Genomic DNA, 17,229 nt, shown 5'->3' on the forward strand with positions numbered 1-17,229 from the left:
CTACATACACAAACGATGGTAAAGTTCTGTGTGATAGGTGAAGGATCGGGTCAGCGTCCGCCCACTGGCAATGAGGATATTGTGATTGTAGAATGAGGTATGAAACAAGATAATTATTGGTGAGCCAAGGTTCAAGAAAAGGAATGCGAGGGTAGGTAATTCCGATATCTACAATGTGGTACTATTCATCCTACCTGTTGCGTCCGATATACAAATGAATCCACAATTGATATGAGGCGGTTCAGTCCTGAAGCGCCGTTTGATAGCGTGCCGTCCAGCTAGACGGCGGGGGTGCTTTCGAGGTGCGTCCCAATGAACGAGGTGACCCATCTCGTTGCGGCCTCGCGAACGCTGGTTCAGGCGGCTGCGCTGGGCTTGACTTGGTGCGCGCGCGGCTTGGGCGCGCCTGTGACTGGGTACCCGGCACGGCGAGGGAGGAATTGGACTTCGGCATGCCGGGAGGTCGTCGAGGTGCTCCATCTTGCCTCGTCGAGTATAACGATGCACGAGGATCTGGCATCGACGGCCCGAAGCTTTCACCGTAAACGCTCCTAGAGCCCCATGCTCCGGCGTCGCTCCCGCCGTACACACTTGCGCCGTCGTAGACAGAACGAGAGGATGAGTACATCGCTGCTCCCATGCCCATGCCGGGCCACACCCCACCGCCGAAGCCAGCGAGGTTTGCGCTGCTGCCCGTGTATTGACTGCCACCGTACACGCTTCCCCCACCCCCACCATACACGGATCCGCCTGTGTTCGTTTGACGCTCCCACTCGTCAGCTGCTGCAGCCATAGCCTGCTGTGCCACCGCATATTGATATGCTTGCTTGGCGATGGCCATGGCATGCTGGTGTGCGGCCAGGAAAGCAGGATCAGCGTTGGGTGGTGGTTGTGGCACCATGAATTGCTGGGCATTCATCGCTTGGGGCATTGGGGGCATCGCGGGTGCTTGACCATTCCATGGCAAGGCGCCCCATCCCACTCCAGCAGGCGAAGGTGCAAATCCAGCAGGAAAACCCATCCCGGTCATCATGGGATTCATGACAGGAGGGGCGGGAGGTACAGACTTCTGCAGCGGTTCGTCTTCGTCTTCATCATACGCATCGTCGCGAGGTAGCGATGTACGACCGTTGACGACGTTACCAAGCTGTGATCGCTGTCAAGCCTCGCTTGTGCGACAAACAAGTGGACGACGTACCTCGATGGCAGCCTTCGCCTCACTCCTCCGCCGCTCTCTCCTCCTATTCTCCTCGCCCTGTGCTGTGATCGTACCGCCGCTGCCGCTCCGCCCACGCTCATGACCCAGACTTCTCTCAATTTCTGTCGGATCCGCGATGCTTACCCTCCTGCCATGCTTTCCCCGTTTCGGGCCATGACTCAGACTGGACACGCTGCTGCCACTCTGGCTCGTGCTTGTACCTCCGCTCGCGGCGCTCCTGATACCGTAGCTGTCTTTTCTGTCCCTGCCGAAGGGCCCACCATAGTCGCTACCATCCTTCGGTGTGTGTGGCCCACGGCTCGAGTCGCCTGTGGTGGAGCTCGCCGGGCTATAGCCTCTTAGTTTCGAAGTCACGGGCGTCGGGAGCGTGTCAGACATAGAACCACTGGGTGGTATCAAAGACGCTAGTGTACCGGGTCGAGCTGTTTCTGAGAGTGGAGGTCGGAGATTTTGCCGTGCTTCCGGAGCTTCGGGCGATGTCGGTATTTGCGAAAGAAGTGTACCAGGCCGGGCATTCCCAACCAGGGACGCAATATGAGCGCGAGCGGCAGGCTGTGGCACTTTCTTGTCTTCCAAAGCTGATGTCGATTCAGGTATCATCGATACAAGAGTCGCTGGTCTCCCAGTCGCTAGGGATCTTGCGGAGCGAGTTGTTGTCGAAATGTCCTTTGAACCGCGAGGAGCGGGAAAAGTTTCTTGAGACGCAGTCGAACCAGCCTCCGACAGCACCGACTCGGACTTTGGTCGTGATGTTACACTAAAAGACGAGTCTGGCACGCGAGTACCAACAGGCACTGGTACAATGGGTGGCTCGGGTTTCCCGGTGATCGTCGGCGAAGTCGTCAGCGGTCCATCAGTGAATGTGGCTGATGTTCGCGACTCGGTAGACGTTTTCCTCCGGTTCGCGGGCGAGGTCGTTGACTGTCGAGCAACGGGAGAAGTAGATGAAGAGCCTGGGGAGAGACCACGGGTGAGGCGAGCGAGCCGCTCGCTGAGGTTTGAGGGTGACAATGCGTCGTTCGCGCTCTGTATCTCCGGCGCGAGCGTTACACCCGCATCCAGTGAGCTACGTCTTGGAGGAGGGTGGGCGAGGATAGTTGATGGGATTGGCGATGGCAACTCGAGCGTGCTCGGGGATGTTGCTGAAGACGTGCTTGTCATCGTATCCTGCTTCGGGGGCGGCTGCGGTACTTTGGTGCGCAGAGAAGCGGTGGACTTATTCGCCACCACTAGTCTCGCCAGAGGCGCGTTGTCCGAATCCTCGGAAGAACTATCTGAGCTCTCGTCGGAGGTGCTGTCGTTGTCCCGAGCAGGCGCTCGTGCATGAAAGGCCGGCCTGTCTAATCTAGGTTCAGGCATACGGTTTCAGTGGAACCAGTTATATTGAACTTACTCGGAAGATTGGTGGCCATGCTAGCGATCGCAGACGCACGGTTCGCATCTGCGTTAGGAGCCGCCGCTGACATAGAACGTGAAGCTCGACGGCGTAAAGGCGATGAATGCTCGAACATTTGGTGGGCTGAGTCGGACTTGGATGGGTTGTGGGTGGGCTGAGTGAGATGGCCCATCTCCGATGATGCTTTCTGAGGCGTACGCGGCGTGCTAGCGCCGTTCCGCAGAGGCCGCACCGTGGACTGGTCTACGGAGTCCGAGTCGCTAGAGTCCGAGGACGAGTCAGAAGAGTCTGTCGAAGAGTCGCTCGAGTCCTGGCTGCCGTGAACGGGCATCGTCGCGCTGCGGGAAGGGGGGCGCCTGTGGGGAGGAGCCTTCGTCGGTTCAGTCTCGACACGGGCTTGCATGGGAATGGGAGGTGGTCCATCGAGGCGGGAAGGCGGACGGGAGGGGGTGATGGGCGAGGTGCCAGCAGTCTGTTTCCGCGCTTGCGCTTCGCGGAAGAGTGCTACGGATACCCGCTGGGTAGGATCGTTGGTAACGCTGTTACCTCTTGAACGCGGCGGCGGGGTCATGTGCCCGGACATGGCAGACCCCGGTCGATCGGGTTGCTCGGGAGGTGGATTGGAAGGAGAATCAGGACGGACGTGACGGAAGGACTTGAGGTTGAAGGACTCCACGGGCGGGACAGGCGGGAGTTCAGGTGGACTCGGCTTGGACTTGGTACGCTCGCGTTGAGCCCAAGAGAGGACTCCGGACTTTTTGCGCTTGCGCGGCTCGGGGGTCTGTAGCGATGAGGTGGAAGGCCGGAGATCGGGGTTGCTGTACGTCTCCTGCAGGGTGGGAGGAGCACGAGGGTTTGGACGGAGCGTTGGCGCCTCCGGCAGCGAACGCGTCGAGAGCGCGCTGTGGGGATCGCCATACGTTGCGAACAGATTGCGCGATGGTGGTCGGAGAAGGTCTTGGTCGGCCTGGGAATTGTATGAGGACTGGGTGGACTGCGTCGGCCTCGGTGGGGAGAGCTGCGACGGGTGGGGCGCAGGGATGGGCTTGGAGTGTTTGCGCCGGAAGAGCTTGCGTTTGCTGCTGGCGGCATCATCGTTGGCGGAGTAGACTGTGCTCGGCGAGGCGGGGACGGACTGCTTGGCGAGGATGTAGTCCTGCTCGGCCGAGTCCTGTTCGTCGATCGGGCTGGGGGAAACGCTGCCCGCCGGCGTGCCCGACGACGGCGGCGACTTGTGCTTGTCTTTCCTGTGGAACAGGCCGAGGAGGGGCATGGCTCGACGACGGGCAGAGGACAAAGTGCTGCCGCAACGCGCCGGCGTGCCACGGAGGACAGGGAAAACGTGATGACCACCCGCGCATCCACCGCCACCACCACTCGCTGCTCGCACTACATGTTGTGCCCACCGCTCACACATCCTCGCTTCCTTGTACACGGGATGCGGTGACCTCAGGTCCAAGAACGTAATCCTGCAGGTTCTCGGCGCGCAGCGGCATGCACGGTGTTCCTCCATGTCCCTTCTTCCACCATGCGACGGCACGATAGCAAACTTGTCCTGGAGCCCACCTCCGGAGCTGAGCCCCTTCCTCGCACACAAATAATCTGAGCCTGGCCTGCAAGGGGCGGGTTGCGATATGCCGATAGGCTCTAGATTCCGTTCCTTTGGGCACCGGAGCAGCTCGGGAAATCCCCCATTAATGCAGCACCCGATATGCCTCCACCATTGCCAGTGACCATCGACGACGGTCATCTCGGCTCTCTTGTCATTTCTGTTGGGATCACCTGCTCGAAATCTGCGATGTTCGATGCCGGAGCCACGACAACGCACCGTGACGACTTCAGTGCCTATATATCTCCTCGCTTTACAATAAGCACCCACACGAAGGAGTCGTCCTCTGTCCGGTGTCTGTGCACCCCGACTTTATGAGTTGATTTTGGCATCCGAAATTCTGCCACAAATCCAAGGCTGAGAAGGATTTGTCCAGTCTGCTCCCAGATATACGCATGTGTATATTCTGCCGTCCTGCTATTACATAGGTTACAGAGCCGCTTGAAGCTTGAAGGTGCCGGTCCGGGTTTCCAATTAGACCGGCCCGAAAGCGACGCGGTCACCTGATCGCAAAGGGACCAGCGCATCGCCACTGAAAACGCGTCTCTTTCCTGCAGTTCTCCCATCAAAAGTCTGTCCAGTGCCGGCGCTCGGTACGCATTCGAGGAATCCAGGGTGATCCTCAATGCGCTTACATCCTTGAATATTCACACGATATCTAAACGACGGTCACTCCAAAGAGGATTCAAACGCGTCCTCGGTCGTCCTTCAGGTCCTTAGTATGGCTCAGACAACTGTGCTGAGCTGGATCACGAATACGCCTGCAAATTCTAGTCCACCTCCGAAACATGAGGCTACCCCACAGCCGCCTAAGAAGAAACAGAAGATCACACCTTCAAATGCGCTCGAAGTTGCAGTCGCGTTTCGAACACGGCGCGAACGCGAAAAACGCGCCCAGCTCACGACGTATCGCACCAGGGTCTCTGCTAAACTTGAAAAACTGCCATCACTTCCTCTAGACATATTACTCGAGGTCCGTCAGTTGACCGACACCGATGAACCTTACTTTACACGTTTCTAGATTTTCAGCCACCTTCATCCGATGGACCTCTTAAATCTCAGTCATACTTCCAAGCCGCTTCGTTCCTTGCTACTGCACGGATCTGCGGTCGGAGTTTGGCGGGAAGCGCGTCGGCAGATCGAATACCTTCCCGAGTGCCCGGAAGACATGAGCGAGCCTGCGTATGCGGACCTTTGCTTTGATTCCTATTGCAAAGTAAATTTCTCGTTATTTTCCCGATTGACGGCAACTGAACAATGCCGTCTCAGGATTGTCGAAGAGCGCGGGTGGTGCTTGACAACATCGATTGGGAACTGCGGGCGCGCTTATGCAATGCATGTGCTAAGAAACTGTACGATCTTCTCCGCTGGAAAGGGGGCAGCCAGGCTGACTGTTGGCAGCTTGATATCTGACAAAGAGATGGAATTTACGACAGATATGAAACAACTGCTACCATACTCCTGCCGTGAGTGGCTGCTGCGCAATCATCGTTGCCCGACGCTAATGATTCTGCAACTGAAAGGCGAAGATACGTTGTACATGCGCGTCACTGACGTTCTCAATTACAAACATCAAATGCACATCTTGGACGCCAATGGGTCCACGGAGGGTTTAGAAAGCTATCGCGAAGAAAAGCGGCGTCTTAAGTCGGTTATTGACGAAGTGCGCTTTCATCTGAACGCACCTGGTTCAATGCTCTGCAACTCTTAATCCGATTCCTCAACAGCATGCAATCAAATGCGACGACTGGGCGTGTATGATGGTTGAGAACCAGGCTCATACGCGAGCCGAAATTCGTCGCGAACGGAAAAAAGCGTGCGCTTGATATATATAGAATACACGAACTCCTGCTAACAGCTTTATGCGCTTAGCATCCTTGGTCGCCTGGTCGAGCTTGGTTACGAAGATGAGCTAAACCAAATGCCGATATATCAGTCGTCGGAGACCAAACTGCATGGGATCACTCTCATTGATGATCACCGGCTTGTCAAAATCCCGAGGAAACTTACTGACAAGTGTAAATCTGATTTGCTCGCTCTCAGCCGGCACTGACGCATCATTTCTCAGCGTGGAATAACATCAGAGACGAAATGATTGAGTACATGGAGAAGTTAAAGAATTACAGATTGACGCGCGAGCGCGCTGTCCTGCTTAGGCGTCGACGTGCCACTGCTGCAGACGTTTGGCACACACATCGACTCGCGCATCCCCAAGCGCTCGAAGACTTTGATGTATATCCAAGCCCCGCGGACTTCTGCGAATTCCCTGCCGTGAAGGACATCATCGAGCAGGACTCCGAAATATCCGTGACCGGGGAAAGTTTTGATGACGTGCTCTCGTCGTTGCATATCACAATCGCTGAATGGCAGAGGACGGCTCTCCTCCGCCTATTCAGGCGGACACCCATGGGCCGAGGTGATCCTCCGGAATTCGACAGGCCTCTAAAAGATGTGCGTCAGGCGCTGTCTTTAGCGACCACTGTCTTCACATGCGAGCGACCGGCAGGCTGGAAGGTGCACGCTGGCCCCGTGCGCAACATTGATTTCCGCATCGCCCTCCTTTACATGGATAACACATACCAGGGCATGTTCTATCCGGAATTTTTGCACCACGAGTGCAATCTCGTGCGACATGCGACATGGCGCGAGGGATGCTCTCGTGTCACGGACGATCGGTCCCTGAAGCTTGGTTCAGACTTTGGCTCAGACTTACTCAGACGGCCTTGGTCGTGCGACCACTTGCACTTCGACGTGAAGGCCAGCGAAGTAGCCGCAACAGTGGTTGAGGCGTGTGGGCTCGATGCTAGTACAGCGTCTGCCCAGGACATGGACAAGTTGGACGCACGTCTGGTCTGTCTGAAGTGTACTCGTGGTGAACGATGCGACGGGGAACGGACCGTGGACGTTCGGTCCTGGCGTAATGCGGTACGCGTCCCGGCTTACTATGCATTGCGTGTATGCCCTGATATGTGGCAGATTCATCACTGTTTGAAGGTGCACTGGGGAGATCGTACCGTCAGTTGGCAGCGATTATCGGACGCGGATGCCGCCAAAGCTATGGCTATCGAAGCGAAGAAGGCGACGAGTTTCGCCACCGAATACCACCGTATAGTCCACCAGAAGATCAACCACGCAGTCTGGTGCTGTAGGCACTGCTTTGGTACGGAATTTCAGCCCGAGAGGATGTCGATGGAGAAATTGCGCAAGCATTTGCACAGAATGCAAGTGAACGCGTTGCAAATAGCCTGTCATACTGACGTGTAGCTTGCAGGCATGACGTTGATGAGGACGTTGACCTACAGCATGTGCAGCGATACTGCTGTCGGGCACTCGACGCACCACCAATCCCATCCATGACGGTCCAAATGATTCCGGAAGCATCTTGAACTCCATGTTGTCCTTGAGCCTGGTCCAAATCGATACTACGACTTCATGCGTGCTACTAGTACATCTGAACCATGAATATGCGATACATGAAATGCCAGGGTGAAGTGATCATTCGTCGTCTGCTACTTGTCGCTTCATCGCTTTGACGATTGAACTATTGATCGACATCATCCCCCCAATCTCGGATGTTGCTATGAAATGCCCGCAGGAGCGTGCCTTGATGTCACAGAGCGTACGCTGTGCGACAGACCAGGGGAAATTGGTACCGGGAGCAATCTTGTATGCATAGGAGGCCTGTATCTCCTCCAGTTCTCCGATCTCCCGCAATAAGAACAGCTTTCGTGACGTATCAGCGTCTGGGCCAGACTGGAACCGCCTTTGTAGGTCTCGATACATGGCATCGGTATGCTGCTTCTTCGCATCGGGTCGTGCCTTGCGAGGAGACCTTTTCGACGGAGACGCGGAAGCGTCGCTCGAAGAATATCTTGCGAGTAGGTTGAAGTCTGTACGGAGCTGATCGACGAAAGTTTCAAGGACTTTGAGCTGCTCCTTGCATGTTCTTGTTATGGGGGCCCGCAGCTCAACAGGCCATCCGGCATAGCGATCGTCCGCTTTGGCTAGCTCGTACGGGCGAAGGAGGTCATGGTCCGGTCTATCCAATTCGCGACTCTGAAGGTCCTCGTAAGCGGCTAGCCACTGGTCGCGAAGGCCGCGGCCGACGTCCAACAGCGTATCCAGCACGAACGGCGGCAATCTGCGATCGCGCTTTTTCAAGGCCTGCTTATTGTAGGCGCCCGCAGGCTCCGCGGAAGCCAAACACTGTGGCCGTTCGTAGTCGTACCTCGCGCGATCTTTTTGATACACATCTTTCCGAAGCTGACGACCAGTTTTCACGGAATCAAGAAGAGTATTGAACCTGGTTTACCTGGTCAGCCAGATGTCACGCCATCATGATAACGAACGTACATGTATCCAAGGCGCACAGTCTGCGGATCATCATAGCCAAAGCTGTAGGCCGCGTTTTCATGGAAGATGGAGTATATACCCTTAGGTGGGTCGTCGAGACCGGTCATAAGCGTCCGCTGGTACTGCTCTCGCATACGATCGGAGTCTTTGGGAAGGTGCTTGATATCGTTCAAGAATTTCTGCACGGTGCGTATGTCTCGCTCGGACTCGAAATTATCCTCCAAGAAGTTGTCATCAGTACGAGAGAAGTCAGAATTCGCGAAAGTGTCGATAATTTTTCGGTGTAGGATGATGACAGCGATGTCTACGCAAACAAGGGGATCAGTTACGGCTTGTCCGCCGACGCCACCAACAATTTACCTCCATCGGCATCTTCGAGGAAATAGGTCAGTGGCGGTGAGTGGAGTCCATGTCTTACACCCACCTCCTCCAGCCAGCCAGCTTGGTAAAGACTGGTCCCCTTTGGTAGAGTACAATATTATGTCCTGCCATGACTCCAACTCCGAACGATACACGGCGTTGACCTTTCATATATTAGCACCGGGGGGACAACGGGTTAGGGCGTACGACACACCTTCTGTACGTCCGATGGTAAACGACAAGGATTCCTATAGATCTACAACGATCCCCGTGATTTTCATCTTCTCCAGTTTCGAGGCTAAGACTTACCAGAACTTCTCCCTTGATGTGATTATAGTTCTCCAGCGTGACTTCGTCTCTGAGTGGCTTCGTTGAACTAAAATAGATCTCCCCTGGGTTCAAAACTCCGAGTGGATCTGTGTGGCACACATGTTATCGCTGAATTGACAGTGAATGCTCGCAAGAGCGCACCTGGGGCAATGAATGCCTCAACCGAGGCGACGGGGATATGACCGTCTTTAATGTACTTATCGGCCACGATCTTCACAATGTCCTTCAGCTTGTTGTACACAAACCGATGGCGCGAAGGCGTGAAGCCTGCCATGAGTAGCTCCAAAAGGCTTTCATAGCGGCTGCGCGCAGGCTCTGGAACGAATGTCTCGGGATGTTCCTCGGCGGCGACGCTGTCCTCCCATTGATCCACGGGCTGCTCATCCTCCTCTTGGAAATCTCGTCCGCTAAAGCCGAGCGTTCGGCTGAAACCGTCGGTGTGTCTCTGCAATCTGGTACGAACCACCGCACCAAGCCGCTCCACGAGATGTATCAGGAGCGAGTTGGCGTAGGGTACATCCCACTGCATGAGCGGATCGATTTCTCGTTTCAGCCCGTCCTTCAAGAGATCGGTGAATGTTTGATCTGGAACGCCGTTGTGAGAAAGATTGATCATTACGAGATTGTTCAGCCTGCTAGACGAAACACGGCAAGGAGCGACGACGTTGAAGATGAGGTGTTCGCGACCCCACTCCTCTGTCGGTCCCAATTTCACCTTTGTCTGCGATTTGCGAATCCATATCTTAGGAGGTCTATCGGGGGAATGATCCGTCGGGTGAAGAATCCATAGGCCCTTCGAACCGCCGATGCGACCTTGCAAAGCTACCGAGCGCGTGCCGTTGTGGTTCGGCGCGATCATCGTCAGCGCGGCACCGTTCATCCAGCCGCAGCCATCAGTCATAATCAATTCAGCAGGAGGATTCGATTCTTCGGGACCCTTCCACGATTCCGCGTCTATGAAAATATCTTCAATATACTCCACAGGAACACGACATCGGCGACTCACGTATGTCAGCGATGAAATGAACATTTTCAGGCTTGAACTCAAGTACTGGGAGAGTGGTAGAGAAACCCAGCGAGAAACGTTCAGCCCACTTCCTACATGCCTATCATATACATGGGTGTCAGTATATCGACGAGGATGAGCCCAGCACAGTACCTGTTTCGAATTGAGGATCGGAGGATTGTACCAATTGATTACCTCGTCGAATGTCAAGCGGTGATGATCACCCATGTCCAGGTGCGGACATCGTTGGTAATCTTCTGGTGTTTCAATCAGATAAACCGAGCTGAGGTGGTGCACCATGAGTATGCGAAAGAGGAATATGCAATTTACTCACCCATCCTTCGGAAATAAAGCAGCAAAAACCCGCCCACACAGGACGTGCTTCTGAATCAAGAAGTCCGTCACTTTTTTGTGGTTGCTGGTCTTGCTCTCCCGCAGGAGATCCTTCGGAATGCGCACCCGGATAAGGCGGCGAGACCCGAGATAGCGCCCGAAGAGACACGACTTGCGCATCTCCAACGGTAACAGACGCAAAGAATATTTGCCGTCATCCGATTGCTCTAGCGTGAGCTGCTGCTGCACGCGACCACCGTACCAGTCGTTGACGTCTTTCCACTCCCCTCTGAGTCCAAGGCCACGCCCAGTACCCTCTATTATCGCAGCCTGCTCGCGATCAAGCTCAGCCCTGGGTTCGGTGATCAGAGTTGTGCCGACCCAGAGTGAATAGTCGTACCAGATGGGTGTCTGCTTGGCAGATGCAGGAGCGCGTTTACCTGGTATCAGCACCTCAGCGACTCTGGGTCCGCTTTCGGCGTTGGCTCCCCTTAGTTTGTCGAGTGCCGACGCCTTCACGTCATCCCATGTCCATAAGCCTTTCTGTATTCCGCGACAGATCTCTAACTGTACACCCCATGCGATACGTTTGCCGTCGAACATAGATTGCACCCTTTTATCGTGGGCGATGACGTTGATCGTGCTGGCGGACGGCTCAACGGCGTCTGCCGCCCGATTCTGGGAGGATGATCCGTTTCCGTTCCGCGCGAGCAGCCCGGCGGGATCACGAATGGGCCCATTCGCGTCAGATCCTGGGCCAAAGACGGCGGAGGACGTTGCGGCGCGCCGGAGAGGCCGTGAACTACCGGAGCCGGGAGCCCCTGGTTGGGAGGCTCCGACGGCTGCGGAAGTTTCTGCTCTGAAAAGCTGCCCACGTTGGGGCGCGTCCGGGGCCTGACCGGGACCATGTACGTCCTCAACCTGGCGCGCACGAGGGGTGAAATTCGGGGCAGGGATCCGACCGGAGTCCCCGACATGGACATCGTGGCGCAGACCCGTGGACTGTGTCCGTCGGCGACCTTCTGACAGCGCGGTCTTTGCCATCTTCAACGGCGACTCGGGCGACGGCGGGGTCTCGGGGACGGGCGAAGGATCGTCCCATGATCGTTTCCTCGTGGGCGTCGAGGTCAAGATCCGTGCCTGCGTTGGATATCGTTTGCGCCATTCCGGATCCGACACTGTTGCTCGCTGATCAGCGCTCGTTGGTCGCGGTCAAGCATGGACTCGGCTGGCACTCGCGTTGGTTAAAATCTGTTATCGAATCCCAGGCCGATAGTTCGTCTTCGTCGGATGACCATGCAAACTCTGTGGAACTGGGCATGGTGGGCGATCGCACGCAAGACCAACAAGAGGTAACAAAGCGAGCCCGTGTCTCAACGGAATCGATTGGCCTTATGTATGGATTGTGACCGCGGGACTGAGGATGTCTCCTCACGCCGATGGCATCCGTCCAATTGCAAGCTATCCTATTTGCGGCCAGTGCACTCTCCCACCAAACATAGCGCTGGACGTCGCTTCGTCCCGCGCTGTCGCGTTTTATAACAGCTCAGCGCTCAGCGTGCACAGCGTGCACGAGGATACAAGCATTCCACTCCGTGCATATACCTAGTATAGTAAAAACGATATTCACAACTGTCCTTGCGGGTCATACTCGTATTTCCCGTATATCGGCTCCCAAATCGCTTCTTTCACCTTCTGCCGCACTACATCCACCATATCCTTGGAGTCTGCACCTGTGCGCCATTCGACCTCGGCGTTGCCTTCGATCAGGGCTCGGTGCGCGACGGCACAGGCAACCTCGTAGTTCACCTGAGGCGAGTCCCCAAAGTCAGGCAGGAGCGCGTCGTCCGGGTCCTTGAGAGCAGGCGAGAGCGAGGCGAGGCGGCGAGCGCCGGCGATGATCATGGTATCGGACACGATGCGCGACTTAGATATTATGGCACCAAAGCCCAGGCCGGGGTATATGAGCGCATCTATAAAGTAGGTATGAATTCATGCATCATCGCTTGGTAAGAGTTGCTTCTGGGGTGCTTACTGTTACACTCTGCGATGCTTTCGTCGCGCATCAGAATATTGGCTGAGTTACGGGAAGAGGAACTCACACATAATCTTTGCCGTTGGGCATCTTGGCAGGTGGGAAAGGACTTCCGGTCGCCAACAATGCCTTGCCGGCCGTCCAATCGTTCGCGTCCTTCGGATCCACTTCAACCAGTTTGCTGGGATTGCTCAACGGGAAGATGATGGGCCTATCACACCCTTTGGCCATCTCCTTGATGACTTGTTCCGTGAATGCGCCCCCGCGCGTCGAGGTCCCGATCAGCACGGTCGGCTTAATGTGCTTCACCACGTCGAGTAAAAAGAGTTGACCTTCCGACGATTTCGTGGCGTCGACCCACTCTGAATCCGGCCGGAGCCACTCCTCAAGGCCAGGACGCACTTTCCCCGCCTTGGATAAGGACTCGGTAAGGAGACCAAACTTGTCGATGAGGTAAAACCTCTTGTTCGCCTCTTCCTTGGAGGTGTCGTCGAGTTCTTTCATCGCATCCCTGAGCTGCTTCGCAATTCCGAGGCCTGCGGATCCCGCGCCAAAGATGATTATCCGCTGGTCGCTCAGCTTCGTCTTCGTTACGCCTATAGCTGACATGAGGGCCGCAAGAGTGACGGCCCCTGTGCCTTGGCTATTCCCAGTCAATGAGACGGACACCGCGAATGCCGTATCAAACCCACATATCATCATTGAAGACTGCGTGTTGTTCGTGGTATCGCTCGAGCAGTCGCTGAGCGTTGGTGACGCCAAAGTCCTCGAAATGTAACAGACTGTGCGGGTGATGTTTCCGGACTATCTGAACGAACTTGTCCATGAAGTCATCGTACTCCTTTCCTCTGACCCTTTCATGTTTCCATCCCTGGAGTGGTCGATGGTCGTTACAGTGCATCAAAAATGGCTCCCCGAAACACGATACTCACCACATAAAGCGGGTCATTCAACAGCTCTTGATTATCTGTGCCGACATCGAGGACCACTGGAAGAGCTCGCGATGGGTCTATGCCTCCTATGAGGCTGATGCCAAAGAGTCAGTACAGCCATCAGCTATCCCAGACGTCATCATCGACACCTACGTATAAACAGCGGCCTTGGCAGTTGAAATCTGTCATCGCGAAAATAAGTCGAGGTAACCAACAGAACGTTTAGCTAGAGACTCACGCCGATTGCCTGTTTCAGATATTAGCATTCCTGTTATCACGGCGTTTTTACGCGACTTACCCCAACACCTTGATCGCCTATGCCGAGGATGGCTTCACCATCAGAGCATACAACGAGGTCAATAGCCCGGCCTTGGGCCTGTTCGAGATAGTTTTCTTCCATCGAATCTTGATGGGGGAATGAAAGATAAAGACCCTCGGCCTTGCGATAGAGGTGCGAGTAATCGGCGATAGCATCGGCCTACGATCGCTGGGGTAAGACTCGCAATCGAACTCTGCCAAATGCTGGCTGAAGTATGCACCTCTGTGGGCGTGTATATGATGGGCATGAGCTCGCGAAGATTCCTGCGCAAGCTGGGCGGTCACAGTTATATCAGGCAGTGACTGTGACTTCAGGCAGCTGAAGACGGACAGTTCGAAGTACAGCACCCAATTCTGCTCCTTCATGCTCTGCATGAAGGTGTTCTTCCCGAGCGGTGTAGTGCGGCTCTGGAGCTGAGCGTACGCCCGTGCACATTGCTCGTCCAGTGTGTTGACTTGAGACGGCATGCGTCCGGTGAGGCCGAACGCCTTGCGCTCATCGATGGTGAACGCGGTCCCTTTGGACCATCGGGGATTGTGCAGCAGCGCTTCGCCGCGCAAGGCGAGCTTGAAGACGTGATCGGGCTGGACTGGCATGGTTGATAGCAAGAGGCGTATCGATTGTGGCTGCTGGCGCCGACAGGCAGACGGTGCCCTAAGAATACGTGCGGTGCATGGCTCGAGTCCATGGTCGGCGTCATCGCGATCATCGTCGAAGGCGGCGGCAGCTGCCGGGCGACAAGAATAAGCGCCTCCTCTTCGGCCACATCGCTCTATTCTCCTCCCTCCATTCCATTCTACGTACGCCCTCCAGACCCGCAGCCCCTCCCAGCACTCGACCATGGGTCAATGGACACAGTATGACGAGGTCGAGCTCACATGTCTCCGATGTTGCTGACCATACTGATTCGCGGCTCTTCAGGATGACTATCGTCTCCCCGAAGGCATGAAGAGGGTCGGCTATGATGCCGACACTCAAACGTACTATTACCGAGACCAAAGCGGTACTTTATATCAGGGGCCGGAGGGAGCGCAGTATGGCGAATTGCGCCCAGGTAGGTATCTTCCCCTAGCGCATATCATGACGGACACCGTCCGGACATATAACCTCATCGCCCATTCTCCGGGAGACCAGTCTCTGACGATTCACTCTTAGTTTCCGATGCGCCCGCGCCGCTTGCTGGTACGCTGGGGGAGGACCTCGAAGCGGCGCCGACCCAGCGGGATGGCTTTGCTCCGCTGCCTACAGACGAGGTGAGATGGAAACTTGGTAACCAGCTTTGGGCTCCAAATTTCTGACTTAGCACTAGAACTCGCGGCACTATCGAGTCTCCTCGCCCTACAGAACACTCTTCCCCTTCTTCCTCATCATAGCAACCTTCCTTCTCCTCGTATGGCGCATCATCCTCGTCCCATCCTCAAACCCTCCGCCCCCGCCGTGCGCGCAGGGCACTCAAGCATATTATATCAGTAACGGCGACACATGCTGGAAGATATCTCGAATCCATGGCATCAAGGTTCAAGATCTCCTCGACGCAAACCCCACTATTGAATGTCAGCGGCTCTCAGTCGGCACCAGAGTTTGCATCCCACCCAAGGTGGCAAACACAGTACGAAGGGGTTCAAGGGTATCGCCAAGGCGAAATCGCTGAGAGGCATGACATATCATCGTGGTCTCAGGCTTTTTTCACGATAAACTTCACAGACTTTAGTTACGGATTTGGATCATCGTCGACCTGAGCAGTTTCTGTACTATAGCACTGGACATGTATATATATGCCTCCGCAATGAATCCATTGATTGGTAGTATGTGATGATATATTGTTCTCAGAGAGGAAAGAGTGCGGATAGTCATCAATGTGCGGCTGGCCTCGTGTTCATCATGAGACTTTGGCAACTTCAAAGCCCTGCAAAACGTTGGCGACGTTATCGCCAATAGAATCAAGATGATATCCTCTGTAGCTCCAGTCAGTCGGCATAGAAAGAGTTCCGGACGATTACTGACCCTTCCAGCACAAACAGTGTCGGCCGAGCGATGGAACGGATGGATTCGCCTATTCGCCTGTAGCATGGGGTGGTGATATTGAACTTGCAGATCGGATCATGTTCGTGGGTGTCCACACCGAGACTGCATGCGAGAGTTGACGCGACCTTCCCACTCCATCGAGAAAGAACACACCTGACTATTACAAACGTTGGACGAAATTTCTTGATTCTGTCTGTTGCTTTCGACAATGCGTCCAGATACTGTTCGTCACCCGTTTCCTGTGGGAGTGGCATGTTGACATTAAAGCCAACGCCAGCGCCAGCGCCCTCCTCGGCTCTGGAACCGGTGAAGTCTACACTAGATGTTGGGTGATGACAATCATCACGGACTGAACGAGCTTACAGGGAAAGTCGTTCTCGGCGTGCAAAGAAACGTAAAGTACTGATTCATCCGAGTAGAACATTTCCTGCGCTGTCCTTCGTTCAGACAGACCACGACATGGGATACAGTAGCTGTCGACTCACTCCCGTTACCATGGTGGTAATCGATGTCGAGAATAGCTATAGGGCATCGAGATTTGTCAAGGGACTGGAAGCACCTCGCTGCAATCGCAACATTGTTGAAAAAGCAATAGCCTCCTGATATTGTAGATCCCGCGTGATGACCAGGGGGGCGCCTTCCTTGACATCAGTTGAGGACAGGATTCTGAAGAACGGCGGGCCTAATATATCGTACGATAGAGCAAATACGGCTGGGCATGAACTTTTCGTTGGATTCCCCAACGTGGTCAGGTATCTGGCAGCAGAAAGGGTAACACGGGCTGATGCAACCGCAGCTTTGTAGGTATCTGCGTCGAGATGAATATGCATGTATCTCAAAGCCGATCGAGAAATAGTGGAAACACAGCGAACCTTTGGTGATGGGTGCGGACAGATCGAAACAATAGATGCCTATTTTTGTGAGTGTAAGCCAAAGTACAGCGAGGCACAGGATGCCACGCTTCCTGACCTGCTTGTGCGATGATGGTCGAGATCGACTGGTTTGCGGGTGCTGTGGTCAATAGCTTTGGGTGGGGGAAGGTCTCGGGAATAACAGCAGCCTGACAGGGATGGATGTTGACTGCAACCCTGGAACAACGCAGCTTGACGGTACCTTGTCGCCACCGTCTTCTACCCAGCGGTCATAGGCCGTCTCTAGGTATTGCACGTAGTCGCGTCCGTGAACAGAGAGAATGAATCGCAGAGCATTGATATCTGGATCTGCATGATCCATGATCTCGAACGTGCCCCGCCTGCGAAGGACGTCCTTAATCTTCGATATCCTCGTAGGGCTCTCTAGGTATGGCACGGGT

At 55.0% G+C, this 17,229-nt stretch overlaps 5 protein-coding genes across 5 annotated transcripts; 2 read left to right on the forward strand and 3 right to left on the reverse strand.

Moving 5' to 3' along the window:
• Nucleotides 1-4,945: 4,945 nt before the first annotated feature.
• On the forward strand, nucleotides 4,946-7,631 carry PUNSTDRAFT_140607 (uncharacterized protein; the record flags this gene model as incomplete). Its single annotated transcript, XM_007379137.1, has 10 exons — nucleotides 4,946-5,197; nucleotides 5,246-5,440; nucleotides 5,494-5,576; nucleotides 5,626-5,690; nucleotides 5,748-5,887; nucleotides 5,952-6,040; nucleotides 6,097-6,242; nucleotides 6,293-7,149; nucleotides 7,201-7,445; nucleotides 7,496-7,631. The coding sequence occupies 10 exons, from the start codon at nucleotides 4,946-4,948 to the stop codon at nucleotides 7,608-7,610; spliced, it is 2,187 nt and encodes a 728-aa protein (XP_007379199.1). The 3' UTR covers nucleotides 7,611-7,631.
• A 565-nt stretch (nucleotides 7,632-8,196) lies between these two features.
• On the reverse strand, nucleotides 8,197-9,739 carry PUNSTDRAFT_49107 (uncharacterized protein). Its single transcript, XM_007379138.1, has 6 exons — nucleotides 9,409-9,739; nucleotides 9,247-9,353; nucleotides 9,152-9,193; nucleotides 8,938-9,101; nucleotides 8,578-8,881; nucleotides 8,197-8,527 (listed from the first exon to the last, which is right to left on the reverse strand). Exons 1-5 carry the CDS (start codon nucleotides 9,539-9,541, stop codon nucleotides 8,827-8,829), a joined length of 501 nt encoding a protein of 166 aa, XP_007379200.1. The 5' UTR covers nucleotides 9,542-9,739; the 3' UTR covers nucleotides 8,197-8,527; nucleotides 8,578-8,826.
• Nucleotides 9,740-9,988: 249 nt separating this feature from the next.
• On the reverse strand, nucleotides 9,989-14,573 carry PUNSTDRAFT_117823 (uncharacterized protein). Its single transcript, XM_007379139.1, has 14 exons — nucleotides 14,223-14,573; nucleotides 14,113-14,164; nucleotides 13,872-14,051; nucleotides 13,812-13,820; nucleotides 13,727-13,755; nucleotides 13,574-13,667; nucleotides 13,334-13,512; nucleotides 12,709-13,284; nucleotides 12,642-12,658; nucleotides 11,007-12,579; nucleotides 10,608-10,958; nucleotides 10,427-10,556; nucleotides 10,274-10,373; nucleotides 9,989-10,221 (listed from the first exon to the last, which is right to left on the reverse strand). The coding sequence occupies exons 1-10, from the start codon at nucleotides 14,486-14,488 to the stop codon at nucleotides 12,233-12,235; spliced, it is 1,749 nt and encodes a 582-aa protein (XP_007379201.1). The 5' UTR covers nucleotides 14,489-14,573; the 3' UTR covers nucleotides 9,989-10,221; nucleotides 10,274-10,373; nucleotides 10,427-10,556; nucleotides 10,608-10,958; nucleotides 11,007-12,232.
• Nucleotides 14,574-14,695: 122 nt separating this feature from the next.
• Nucleotides 14,696-15,676, forward strand: PUNSTDRAFT_96027 (uncharacterized protein). The gene is made up of 4 exons (XM_007379140.1): nucleotides 14,696-14,759; nucleotides 14,814-14,946; nucleotides 15,048-15,145; nucleotides 15,202-15,676. Exons 1-4 carry the CDS (start codon nucleotides 14,733-14,735, stop codon nucleotides 15,541-15,543), a joined length of 600 nt encoding a protein of 199 aa, XP_007379202.1. The 5' UTR covers nucleotides 14,696-14,732; the 3' UTR covers nucleotides 15,544-15,676.
• Nucleotides 15,677-15,679: 3 nt separating this feature from the next.
• PUNSTDRAFT_123896 (Arginase/deacetylase) lies at nucleotides 15,680-16,920 on the reverse strand. Its single transcript, XM_007379141.1, has 6 exons — nucleotides 16,614-16,920; nucleotides 16,403-16,554; nucleotides 16,281-16,349; nucleotides 16,071-16,230; nucleotides 15,897-16,019; nucleotides 15,680-15,847 (listed from the first exon to the last, which is right to left on the reverse strand). The coding sequence occupies exons 1-6, from the start codon at nucleotides 16,745-16,747 to the stop codon at nucleotides 15,772-15,774; spliced, it is 714 nt and encodes a 237-aa protein (XP_007379203.1). The 5' UTR covers nucleotides 16,748-16,920; the 3' UTR covers nucleotides 15,680-15,771.
• Nucleotides 16,921-17,229: the final 309 nt, after the last annotated feature.

The sequence above is a fragment of the Punctularia strigosozonata genome, assembly GCF_000264995.1.
Source record: "Punctularia strigosozonata HHB-11173 SS5 unplaced genomic scaffold PUNSTscaffold_1, whole genome shotgun sequence".
Taxonomy (NCBI): Eukaryota; Fungi; Basidiomycota; class Agaricomycetes; order Corticiales; family Punctulariaceae; genus Punctularia; species Punctularia strigosozonata.